The 13092-nt window shown below is 46.5% G+C and overlaps 1 protein-coding gene across 2 annotated transcripts in view; it reads right to left on the reverse strand.

Annotated features, from left to right (window-relative positions):
* Window positions 1-910: 910 nt before the first annotated feature.
* LOC138580218 (alpha-2-macroglobulin-like protein 1) overlaps window positions 911-13092 on the reverse strand; it is a 1051822-nt gene continuing 1039640 nt past the window's right edge. For both annotated transcript variants that reach the window (XM_069650580.1, XM_069650579.1), the window contains 3 exons: window positions 6923-7025; window positions 4700-4733; window positions 911-1288 (listed from right to left, as the gene is read on the reverse strand). In XM_069650580.1, coding sequence (XP_069506681.1) covers window positions 1273-1288; window positions 4700-4733; window positions 6923-7025 — 153 coding nt within the window. In that variant the 3' untranslated portion in view covers window positions 911-1272. The remainder of the gene's footprint in view (window positions 1289-4699; window positions 4734-6922; window positions 7026-13092) is intronic.

Consider the following 13092-nt stretch of genomic DNA (forward strand, 5'->3'; position numbering starts at 1 on the left):
CGCCTCACCATCCACCTTTTTTCTTACCAAATGATTTATTGTTCCTATTATGATATATGATAGGTTATTTATAACACGCTTAATACCCAGAGGTTTCTAAGCGCGAACCCGGGGATCGGACCTATCTCCTGTAGTCTTGCTTCCAAGGCGAATACGTTGCCCCTGAGCTATCCTCCTGAGACCTATTCCTTCTTCTTTTTGGACACTGCTCAAAGTGTTACACCTAGGGACCCCTCTGTTTATTTTAGGAGCCCTGATCAAGAAATCCACCCTCTCCAGAAACAAAGAGCCACATTGGCATGACCACAGGCCAGCAGCTTCCATAAAAAGGGGGGTGGGGCGTTTGTTTTGTTTTTGGGGTTGCAATATTTTCTGAACAAGAGGCCCCTTCTGATGCAGCGTCTGCGTAGATCGATGGGTAGAGCGGCCTCTCAAGGCCTCAGCATGTCCGGCACATGTACCTGCTGCGGGCGAAGTCAGCCCTTCCACGTGTTGGCGGCTGAGACCTGTGTGGCTTCTGTTAGGCTGCCCTTTTGCCCTCTACCAGTGATAGAAGTGCACTGAAAAAAGTAGTGGAACTGTGTTCTCGGCAGGGGAGAGGGTAGGCGGAAGCAAACTGCAGCATATGGCAAGGTGGTGCAACCGGGACATTCCAATAGTAAGTGACTAGTTGAGGCTCCAATTACAACCTTACACTTGCACAGGGACATAAATGGACACATCCTCTACAGAGAATGGTGAATATGGTCTTAAAAAGTAGAGTAAACAGAAAAAAATTAAAGTAGTGGAACACCGCTACCGACCGTTCTCGCTCACTTCGATCACTGCCTCTACCACACTGTGCCACGTGCTCGGTCTCATCCTGGCGATGCAGTAAGCATCCGCTTTGTTCTCGGCGTTGGTTATTGCCATTCCTGTTGGAGCAATTAAAATCGCGGCAAGTGCTTTTAACTGAACTGCGTTTATTCATTTGTATCTGGTTAATCAAAAACACAAGTTGGCACAGTTCGAAGGACCCCCGGGGATAAGGGAGACACCTGGACACCAAACGAGCCACAACCAGGGTAATGTAGAATACATAGGGTGGGTAAGTAGCCCCTTCGGTCATTATGAAGATCATTCCTTCATGCACATGTCACAGCAGGTGGGGGAGGGTCTCCAGACTTCTCTGATGATCTGCATCCTGCATCCCGATTTCTGAGGAACTGCTGCTGGTGTCCAGAAGCCCTCATCTGTTTGGTTTTGAAGACGTGGGTATTTGCGGTGGGTTGGTTATTCATGTTTCCCCCTGAAAGTGGTAAGTGTTAGAAACATTTTAATAATGTTGGCACATTTAGTAATTTTAAAAATATCTAGAACCTTGACAACAAGCATTGCCAAAACAAATAGTTTTGGTGTTTGCAGTTGTTTATTGCATTTTACATTTCAGTGCGGTGGTGCAGCTAGCTTCTGTGGAGTGGAGTGGAGGTGTGGTGGTTGGGAGTGTGGCGGTATGGAAATGTGGAGGTGTGGTGGTGTTGATTGGTTGAGTGGTAGTGCATTGGCATGTTCTGGAGCGCGGCATGGAGTAGTGTAGAGGTGTGGTGGATTTCAATGGTATGGAGTGGTGGTGTAGAGTGGGAGTGTAGTGTGAAGTGGAGTATGGTATGAAGGGGTGAGTATGTGTGATGGTGGTATGGGAGTGCAGAGTGGTGACATAGAATGGTGATGTGGTGGAGTGGTGGTGTTAAATGGCTGTGCACTGGTATGGAGTGGTGATAAGGAATGGTGATGGTATAGAATGGTGGTTACGTGGTGTGGTGTTGTGGAGAGGTGTGGTGTGGGGTGGTGTGGATAGAGGATGTGGAGTTGGGGGGTTGGGTGTAGTGGGTGAGGATGTGGATACATAGGGGTGTGAAGATTTAGGGGTGGGTTGGTGGTGGTATAGAGTGGTTGTGGTGCTGAGTGGTGTTTCGAGGGGAGTTGAGAGGTGGTTTGGGATGGGTGTGTGAAGTGAGGGGTGTGGGGATTGGGTTGTGGAGTTAAAGGGGTGTGGTAGTGTGGAGATGGGGGTTAAGGGTGTGGAAGTGTAAGGATGTGATGGTGTGGAACTGTGAAGTGGTGTTGTGTTGTGGTGGTGTGGAGTGGGGGTCTAGAGGTGTAGGGTGCTGGGGGCATTGATGGGTTGTGAATGCATCCTCGTGTCCTTGCTAGACTCACCACCAAAGAAATAGCCTGGCTTATGCCCTGGTGGCATTCATGCCAGTGATCCTGCCTTCCACCAGCATTGGCAGCTTCCTATCTTTGGGTGTGGTGTGAGGATACATTATCTCTATGCTTCAAATGGGGAACTGAGAGTGCATAGGAAGACTCTGTGGATGTATCCCAGAGTGCCTGAGTACAAGCTCTCCCCATCACCATGCTGCTACCTGTGACGCCTGTCAGGGTCCAATACTCGATATAGCCCAAAGCCTGCATTATTCTCGCTCCCATTCCTCTAAACTTCACTCCTCATATACTAATGATGACTCATTGCAGGTAAGGGGAATACCCTGGTCGCCTGGAGTGTGGTAGGGCTTAGTCTGAGGAACTCTGCTTTACTGCAGTCTGAAGTAAGCCACTAGTAGCCAGCACATGATCAGCCTTTGTCAAACGTGCTGCTGTCTGAAGATTGCTTATTGAGTATTGTCGAGCTGAGAGTTTGTACAGTCAGAGAATCATGGTAAATGTCTGAATTTATGCTAAAAAGAGACAGGCCGTCAGTGCTCCCAGAAGAAGACGCACATGGGATGGTGCTGTGTAACATAAACCAATGCCCTAAGCATTCACACACTGAATAGGATTGACAAAGTACCTCCTTACATCAGGTTTCCAGGCACCTCAACAAGATTTAAACTATCACCTTATGTTTGTTTATGATTATGTCTCTGTCATTTAGTATAGCACCAATGGCACATCAAGCTTCTAAGCACTGGAGAAATACAGAGGGTTATAGATTAAGGACGTTTTGATCTTCTTCTGAAATGTCAAAAGATGTTCACTACGCCAGACACCCTGAGGGGGGGGGGCAAAAGGTCATGAAGAGACTGTGGTGCAGAATAAGTGTTAATTAGTGGGTTGGTGATTTTTGTAATCGTGTCTCTAGATGGAAGGTGCGATCCATGTCTATTTCGGATTTTGTGTTTGTTTAGCTTCATAGTGTGCTTTTCACTGTGTATATGTGTTTCAGATTATTGCTGGGATAGGCCCATGTGCACAATGAGGAGAACCCCCTCTCTCTGTTACACTTCTGGCTTCCCCGCGGGCCTCCTTGCAGAATACGACTTCTTTACAAGCTCCTCTGTGGACCAGATACAGGCTGCCATGGCGCCTGCACAAACTACGATGGACTCCTGGTCAGCTAACACGTCTTGTACGTGGAAGAAGTACGACAAGACACACCCCTTTACGACTATAAAACCACCGTCTTTCAAGGGGCTTGTTGCTGCTAATTAGCGTTACAAGCTACACGCGGTTACGTCCGTTACTTCTTCGTGTTTTCCACACGATTCCTCATCTGAACTCCTGGTTTTGACCCTTGCTTGACTATTGGATTGGCTTGTCTCCTCCTTTATTCCTGTTGTGCTCGTCTGGTTTGTTGACTCGGAACGCTACTGGATCCGGCTCCCTTCTGTCTCTTGCGGTACTTCATTCCAGGTTGCCGCTTCTGCATAAGGAACCAAAGCAGAGGACTTGCTGTCAACTATCCGGAACTTTTCTACACCTACTCTAGATGCATGTGTGCTCAAGTACATACCTAATTTGCAAATCCCATCTCTGCTACTATTTTCTCTCCACGACTTGTTTGGATAATTGTCTCCTGTTGGATTTTGGGACATTGAGTGACTATCCTGTTAACTTGTCTTCAAGTGCATATAAACGCTCTGCTGAAACTGCACCAATCCGGCACTAGTGCGACCCTCGTGCCATCTGGGGCTACTTCCCTATACTAACATTCCTGTTTGTTATTTTCTCCTTTCGTTGTCTTCTGTTTCCTGGATTCCTTTCCTCAAAATATCTTATTTCAGGTTAGTTGTTACCAATTCGATATATATAAGTTGGGACTGATCCTTTAAAAGGCTCTTTAGACCATTCCCATTCATTTGTGCTATTTCTTGTAGATCCACCCCGGGGAAGCTTCACTCCAATACTTATCTAGGTAGTTTCCCATTAAATTCAACTGTTCTGATTACTTGCCTATACTTCAACACTGTCTAATATCTTTGTATTCCTTTGCAGCATTGGTATTGGCGGTGTGTGTTCTCCCCGCTCTTTTATTCAATTGACACCTCCGTCTGTCCCACCTAAAACAGCAGAGAGGTACATTGTAGAAAAGAGCCCCTCTTTGAGGAAGCCTGAGTCTTGTACTCAGGGGAGCTGGGATGGAAGGTTGAATATCGATTCTTGTACCACCATCATCTCCAAGGTCACTCCTCCGCATCTTCGGCCTATTTCGGAGTGGTGAGTAACACACTCAGAGACAGACCATGAATTGACAGGGTGCGATGGAAAATGAGCCCTCCCATCGCCTTCCAACTGGTAATCACTAGAGAGTGGACAAACATGGCTCCTTAGCCCCTACAAATAGAATCCCGGCCCCCTCTCCCCCCATCTCCCACTTGGTGAGTTACCTGCCCTAAACATTCCTTAAATCATTGCATAAAAGCAACTGCTCACTCACTGGCAGATGTTGTAGTCTGCAACAGCTCTCTCATCTGTGAGGGGAAGAAAAAGAGTCTCATGAAGAGGAAACCCAAGCTGACATCAGAGCACAGAGACCCTCACCCTTGATATCACCACCACCAGCAGCAGCACTGCTGAATCTAGGCCAAGTCTGCAACTCAAAGACACTACACAGCTTGATCTATGAAGATGATATCATCATCACCAGCATGCTGCTGATCATCACCATAAACCTCGCCAAAATAACCTTCATCATCGCTATCACCATCATCACCACCATCATCATTGCCACCACCATCATCACCATAATCACCACAATCACCACCATCATCGCCAACACCATCATCAGCACAATCACCACCACCATCATCACCATAAACATCACCATCATCACCGTAATCACACTCATCATCATCACATCACCATAATCATCACCATCACCAAATCATCATCACCATAATCACAATTGTCATCATCATCACCATCATCACCATAATCATCACCATCACTCTCGTCATCATCACCATAATCACAATCATCACCCTCATAATCAAACTCACTATCACAATCATCATCACCATCACCATCATCATCACCATCATCCTCATCATTATCATCACCACAATCACCACCATAATAAGCACCATAATCATCACCATAATCATCACCATCATTATCACCATCATTATCACCATCATCATAATCATCGCCATCACCACCATCATCATCATAATCATCATCATCATCCACAATCATCATTCTCTTCATCACCACAATCATCGCCCTCACCATAATCATCTTCATCACACGCATCCTCATCCTAATCATCATCATCATCATCACCATAACCATTAATACTGGGCCAGATCAGCATATATCTCTGAGTGCTAGTCTACAGCTGCAAGAATGCATGATAAATAGTGAACACAATATCAAAACAAAGAATTGCAAAACATAATTATATGAAAGTGTAAAGGATGAGGCAACACATGTTAAAGAGGGAGATGGATTCAAAGAGGAAAAGGGTACAAGGATGCTGGGGGTAAAGGAGGTGGGGCGATGCAAAGATGCAGAATTTTAGAGAGAAGGAAGATGTGATGAGTGGGTGAACTAGGGATATCGCAAGAGGGAGGAGAAAGGACAAAGACGTGATCAGAATAGCACAGACAGTAGGAAGGAAAGGTAGAGGGAGAATGAGGGCAAGGGATTGAGGGGGACTGTAACTAGAAGATGAAACAAGGTGGCTAGGAAGAAGCTGAGCGAGGAGGTGGGGGACAGTGAAGAGGATGGATGGATAGACAGAATGCAGGTGAGATAGGAGGAATGGACAGAGAGATAAGGAGTGAGGAAAAATGGCAACATAGCGTAGGAGTGGAATGCTTTGAAGAGAGGAATAGAGGCAGATGAGGATGATGAGGAGGAGTGAGTGGTATACAACCAATGATGGAGTGCAATAGATGTAAGGAAGGAGATGGATAGAGAGAAGGATAGAGCAGAGTTGGCTGAGGGCTCCAGAAGGCAGCAGTTCATAGGGAGGATGACATGGTAATGACATGTGCCCCTCCAATGAGGACCAAGGAATGGTCTGATGCTTGTTCCTGGAGATAATGTTTCTTCTCCTTATGCATCCTTTTAGGAGAGGAAAGGAGAGGAGAGGAGGGTCTGAGACAAGTGCCCCACGCCTTTTTTAAAAATAGTTTTACGTGCATAACTGGCTAACAAGAAACCTTATACACCATGTTTATTTCCAAAATAACCATAATCATTAAGTAGAACAAGCATTGGGAAGAAGTAGAGAAAACAGAAGGATGAAGGAGAGGGAGGTTGTGAATGGTTGAAGCAGAGAAAGGGAGAACCAGAAGGGCAAATAGGTAAGAAGAAAAGAGGAGTGAACAAAGGGGAGCAAGTGGAGCCCGTGGAGGGAAGTGAGAACATCTGTGGGGAGGGGGGGAAACATATTAGTTCTACTCTTATGAGTAAAGTGAAATCTTCCTTTGCAGATATTCGCCTGATAAGCACATCTCATGGCAGCCCAAGACTGCCCCCCACATGGATGGAAGTCCTGTGAAAAGATCCTTCCATTTTAAGAGAAGGTGCTTTGCGTGCAACTACAAACATATGCAAAAAAGCACATCTACTAGACTACTCGCACGATGGGCTAATGCCATTGGTCGGCAGTGGCTGTGTATCCGATACATATCAGACATGTCGAAGCACTCACCGGGCTTGTAGTAATCATATATTGTGACCATCGCTGGTTTCAGATCCGCCACCACAACATCCTGCTCACAAACCACGGAGAGCGTCTGGGGCTCCCTAAGCACCTGTGACAGAGGAAAGCAAGCATTATTATATCAAGACCTGTGGTACTCACTAGACTCCTATCGACAAGCAGGGTAGTCTCTTCATATTTAGGTTTGGGCAACTCACCACCTTTTCCACTTGGCCAAACAGTGGCCAGCAATTGAACAGACATTACCCTAACTTTTTAAAGTGCTAATTTTCAGTTATTCCAGGCTCATTACGAGTTTGTGGGGCAGGAAAAAAGTGGAGGTCATTCCATTCCCTCAATTTTTCCGGCACCGCCAGGCTACACATTTGGCAGAATTACCTCTGGCAAAATTACAGATTGGTCATTCTGCTTATTTTTGAAGCTGGCGGTAGACCCTCCACTTTACCTCTAAAAAGGTAATTCCTCCAAAAATCTCCAATGGTACTCCATAAAATGGAAATTACACCACCTATCACCACTTGTAATCCAGTGGTAATACCGCCGGTGTTAAAATCTCCAGACCAAGTGGCAGTTAAGGTAATAATGTTTGGTGTTATCTGGCAGATACCACCAAACTTGTAATGATGCAGTTGAATGGCTCAATATGGTGAACATGCACAATGTATTTTATTTTACTAGGAGCACTTGGCGTATCATGCACCGATCCAGTGCTCTCTATGTTTCTCTCCCTCTGTCTGTCTGTTTCTTTCTCCCTGTGGTCTCTTTTTCTGTGTCTCCTATTTTCTCACTGTATATGTATGTCTCTTTCTAAGTGAGCGAGATCATATTGTCAGGTGCACATTTGCAAGAGCCACACAGTCGAGCACAACCAGAGAACAAAAACAGATATCTTTGAAGGGGGGACTGTTATTTGTAAAACAAGCTATTAAAGAAGGGCATGAATACATTTTATGAACATTGCAAACTGCTCTCTTAAACATTGTACAACATTCATTTCTAATGACCACTTTCAGAACAGTGTGGTACACTCCTATTTTACTCTTTCTAAGGAGAAAGGGACAAAAACGAACCAATGAGGCTTGCTCACTGCTTTCCATAAAATTACAGAGCATTTTGGGAACATACGGATGACCCCAGCTCTTTACATCTAACAACTATACTGCGATAAAAGGGTTGTGTGCTTGAAACAATAAGTACATAATACATTCTGGACTTCATTTTTCACACTCTCACATTACAATGTTTGTAACCATAAAGTGCATATACTAATTTAAAATACTCATTCAAACAGCCTCAGCAGTTCATTGGGAGGATGACATGGATAATGACATGTGTCCATCCAATGAGGACCAAAAGATGGTCTGTCTATTTGTCTATTTGGTTATTTCTTACGCACACCAGGCAGAAAGAACTGCATTCGGGCGCATATGTTAACTAAGGTCGAATTCTAGCTGTAGTGGGCTAAATATGCCCTTGATACTTAGAATTATTTAAATAGGAAAGTTTTAAGTTCTTTCCTAAACCTTTCCAATGTAGTACATGATCGTGTACCTATAGGTAGTTGGTTCCACAGCTTTGGGCCAAACACAGAGAACCTCCTGTCGCCCTTTGAGGTGCGTTTAGTCCGAGGGACGTCCAAGAGTTTGTCTCCTGACTGGTGTTGTAATGTTGTATTGTCTTCCCACTGGCCTGGATGCTTGCTGTAGAATGTTGGTGCATGAATGCAGCTCAGGAGAATGTTGGGTGGATCTGTGTGTGAATGTTCTGTGTTTGTCAGTTGGGGGCCTGAGCTGGGTTGAATGGATGGCCGGTGGGTCTGCTCCTTTGTGAGTGATGTTTATACCTTCCCATGTACCTGTCAATGTCCACGCGTGCTGTAACTATAACAAGAGTAACTGGAGCAATGTACAGTTTGTACATATGTAAAATAAAGCCTTGCCTGGAAATAACTTAAGTCTCCACAGCTGGTCTGTGTGTCCGGTGTGACTAATAAGAGACATCTCTACAAATGGCGTCGAGGATAACCAGAAAAATTAAGAAGACATGGATAAAGAGACTGGTCAGCGTGCATATAGAGGAGCTGCAGCTACTATAAAGTACAGTAAGGAGTGCTGTGGGGGGGAAGCAGCGTAATATTTTTTTTTCTTCTTCTTTTCATCAATTGAACTGAATTGAGAAAACATTTATTGCAAGATAGTTAGGCGAGGTAATCAAAAAGTGAACGTTTTTGTGCATATGCAAGAATTTATTTCAGGTGTTTTAAACACATGCATCATTTTATGTTTGTAGTTTGGAGTTTAATGTTAAGGATCTTGGAAAAAGTTATTGGGTTTAGTGATGACCTATGTATGTAATGTATTGCTAAGTGAACGGTACAGATATCCTGTAATAGTGCTGGGCCATTGTCTTGTGACGTTTGTCTGGTGTTGTGACCCTATTTGTGAAGTGTCTGATCCCGACCATGACTCATGTGTTGCTGTTCATGGCCGAAGTACAGGGTAATCTAAAGTGTCATATATTTATGTGATGTGTTCAAAGTTGTAGGTATTTGCCAGTATATGTGATGGAATTCACAAGTTTGAGGTACAGTGGTGGCCAACCGGGTAAGGGTTGCACCTGACAGTTATAATAATATTTATTGAGGTAGTATTTGTCAAAGTTAATGGTCAACCATCATTAAGATTGCTATGGTGTGAGTATAGTGGAATATTTATTGGAACTTTACAAGTAAAGTTATATCAACCAGTTGGGGTTGAACTGGCCAGCGGTTGTAATTACAATGTATATAGAGTGCACTCTAGTTAATAGGTTTAAGTTATTAGAATGTTAACTATTGTTTCCCTACAGGTCAAAGTTAAGTTGTTCAATGCATTAGTGCTACCAGGAGCACATCATTTGTTACATGTCGTTTGTGTGTGTGATTCTGGTAGTGTCTGGTTTGGATGATATTGGTGATAAGTGACGTGTGCGTATGTTCCCCTTTTCTGGTTGCAGTTCGATTGTTGGTTGTGGTGGTTTTGTTTTTTTCTTTCTACGTGTTGGTGATTCTGTGGGATGTATGAGGGAGTCAAGTGGGAGCGATTTGTATTTGGATGTGATGTGAAGGTGTAAGAGGAAGAGGAGTGATCTAAGTAGCCCTCTGCAATTGTTGACCTGTCATGGCAACACCTCTTGTTGTGTGTTAGTTGGTTGGACTTGGACTATGCTTCCCCAGGGTGTCATGTTTGTGGTGACACCGGGTCCGTGGTGGGGCAAATGCGTGATCCCCCCCTGTTTTTTCCCCACCTGAATGTATGATTGGTTTCCTTGGCTGTGTATGGTTGGTGCCAGAGTGTGGCAGGCTCTGCGTTTGGATGTGGCAGGTCCAAATGGAAGGTGATTGTTTGGTTAGATGTTTTGGTGATGGGGAGATGTTGTGGTGAGTCTGTGGTGAGTCTGTTATGGTAGGGAGATGTTGAGTGTGATGAGTCTGGTATGAAAGGGAGATGTTGTAATGTTGTATTGTCTTGCCACTGGCCTGGATGCTTGCTGTAGAATGTTGGTGCATGAATGCAGCTCAGGAGAATGTTGGGTGGATCTTTGTGTGAATGTTCTGTGTTTGTCAGTTGGGGGCCTGAGCTGGGTTGAATGGATGGCCGGTGGGTCTGCTCCTTTGTGAGTGATGTTTACACCTTCCCATGTCCCTGTCAATGTCCATGCGTGCTGTAACTATAACAAGAGTAACTGGAGCAATGTACAGATTGTACATATGTAAAATAAAGCCTTGCCTGGAAATAACTTTAGTCTCCACAGCTGGTCTGTGTGCCCGGTGTGACTAATATGATATGATATGATATGATATGGTATTTGTAACGCGCCTATACACAAGTGTTTCAAGGCGCGACGAGGCAGGGAGAGAGGGAAACAAGGGGAAGACAGACAAACGATCCTACTAGGCCAGGTGTCATTCAGATCGCGCAAGTGCAGAGGTAAGGGGAAAAGGAGAAAGTGCAAGGGGAGGAGGTGGGGGGGAAGTGCAGTACAAGGTAAGTAGCGTAATAAAATAATAAATAATAAATAATAAATAATAAATAAAACGGGCCAGCTGGTGGCAAGTGCGAGGTAAGTGCAGAGCAAGTGCTGGGAAGGGGGGCTGTAGGGATACAGTGACAGTCCCACAGTGCAGGGGGAGCCAGGGAGGCAGTGCAAGTGGAGAGTGGCTGGGCCCTGGACCGAGGTCGCTGAGAGTGGCCCAGATGCAGGTTTAGTGCAGAATTCAGTGGGGAGTTAAGCAGGTTTAGCAGGGGAGAGGGAGAGAGAAGGCAGAAGCGAAGAGGAAGGTTTTGAGGTACTTCCGGAACCGGAGATGGTTCTCCTCAAGTTTCAGGGAGGCAGGAAGGCTGTTCCAGAGGGAGGCCCCTGCTGCGGAGAGAGATCTACCCCCAGCTCGTTGCTTCGAGAAGCGGCTGACCATGAGGGAGTTGGAGACGGATGAGCGAAGGGCTCGTGAAGGAAGATATTTAGGAAGAGAGAGTTGAAGGTATTTAGGCCCCAGGCCCCAGAAGGCCTTGTGGACAATGCAGAGGGTTTTGAACTTAATCCTCGCAGCCACTGGGAGCCAGTGAAGAGATTTCAGTCCTGGAGAGATACGGTCCCTGGGCTTGAGGCCAAGGACAAGTCTCGCAGTTCTGTTCTGGATAAGTTGCAGAGGGCGGAGAGTGGAGGCAGGCAGATTAAGATAGAGGCTGTTACAGTAGTCCAGCCTAGAGAGAACCAGGGCTCGGGAGACAGTGAGCTTCTGGGGGAAGGAGAGGAAGGGAAGAATACCTCTGAGGAGGTGCAGCTGGTAGTGTGACTTCTTAGAGACGTCAGATATATGAGGAGAGAAGGAGAGTGTGGAGTCGAAGATGACCCCGAGGTTTTTAGCCTTGCAGGTAGGGGCGGGAAGGGGGCCAAGGGAGGCCGGCCAGAGAGCTGCAGGGAAGGAGGGAGTGGGTGTGCCGATGAGTAGAATCTCAGTCTTACTGGCGTTAAGGCAGAGGTCATTGGCGGCACACCATTCCTGGATAGCTGACAGACAGTCGGAGATAAGGGAAGGAGAGGAGGAGGCCGAGGGTAGCCTGAAAATGAGCTGGGTATCGTCCGCATAGCACTGGAAGTGGGGGCAGAGAGCGGCGATGCGGTGGGCAAGGAGTGCCAGATACTGGTTGAAAAGCCAGGGAGAGAGGTTGGATCCCTGGGGGACACCACAGGTGGAGAAAAAGATGTCAGAGAGGAAGGAGCCCAATTGGACCTGGGAGGGTCGACCGGAAAGGAAAGAGGTCAGCCATGCCAGAGCCTGACCAGTGATACCCAGGTTATCATGGAGACGGTTGAGCAGGATGGCATGGTTGACAGTGTCAAAGGCAGAGGAGAGATCGAGCAGAATGAGAACGCAGGGAGTGTTGGAATCGAGGTTCAGGAGCAGGTCCTCACGGATGTTCAGGAGAGCAGTTTCCGTGCTTCTGGCCGCTCTGAAGCCGGATTGATGGTCATGAAGATTACCAACAGATTCAGCATGGAGGTTAAGCTGGGAGATGGCCAGTTTCTCCAGGAGTTTGCCCAGGAAGGGAGTAATGGAGATTGGGCGATAGTTGGCCGGGCAGGAGGGGTCGGAAGAGGGTTTCTTGAGGAGGGGGTGCACAAGGGAGTGCTTGAGGGGGGATGGGAAGACTCCAGAGGCGAATGAGTGGTTGCAAAAGTCAGCCAGGGCAGGAGCCAGGGAGTCGATGTGGTCCTTGATGGTTTTGGAGGAACAGGGGTGAACCTGTTTAGACGAGGCTTTCATAGATCGGACTTGTCTGGAAACCTCATCAGCAGAAAAAGGTGGAAAAGCAGAGAAGGAGGGCGGAGGGGCGGCTGCAAGAGAGCAAGAGGAAGAGCCGGGAAGAGAGGGAGGGAGGAGAGCGGAGGAGAGCGAGGACAGGATGTCCTGAGTTTTTGAGATGAAGTGCGAGGCCAGTGCAGTGCAGAGGGCCTGGGAGGGGACAGGAGAGGTAGAGACTGCAGCAGGGTTGGCCAGCTCCTTGCAGATTTTAAAGAGTTCGGCCGAGTTGTTAGATGCCTCAGAGATGCGGGCTTGGATAAGGGCTCTCTTCTTGGTGAGAACGGAGAGCCGGTATTGCCTTTGGAGCAGGTGG

Source organism: Ambystoma mexicanum, chromosome 3p (assembly GCF_040938575.1).
Source record: "Ambystoma mexicanum isolate Mex_15411 chromosome 3p, UKY_AmexF1_1, whole genome shotgun sequence".
In the NCBI taxonomy this organism is placed as follows: Eukaryota; Metazoa; Chordata; class Amphibia; order Caudata; family Ambystomatidae; genus Ambystoma; species Ambystoma mexicanum.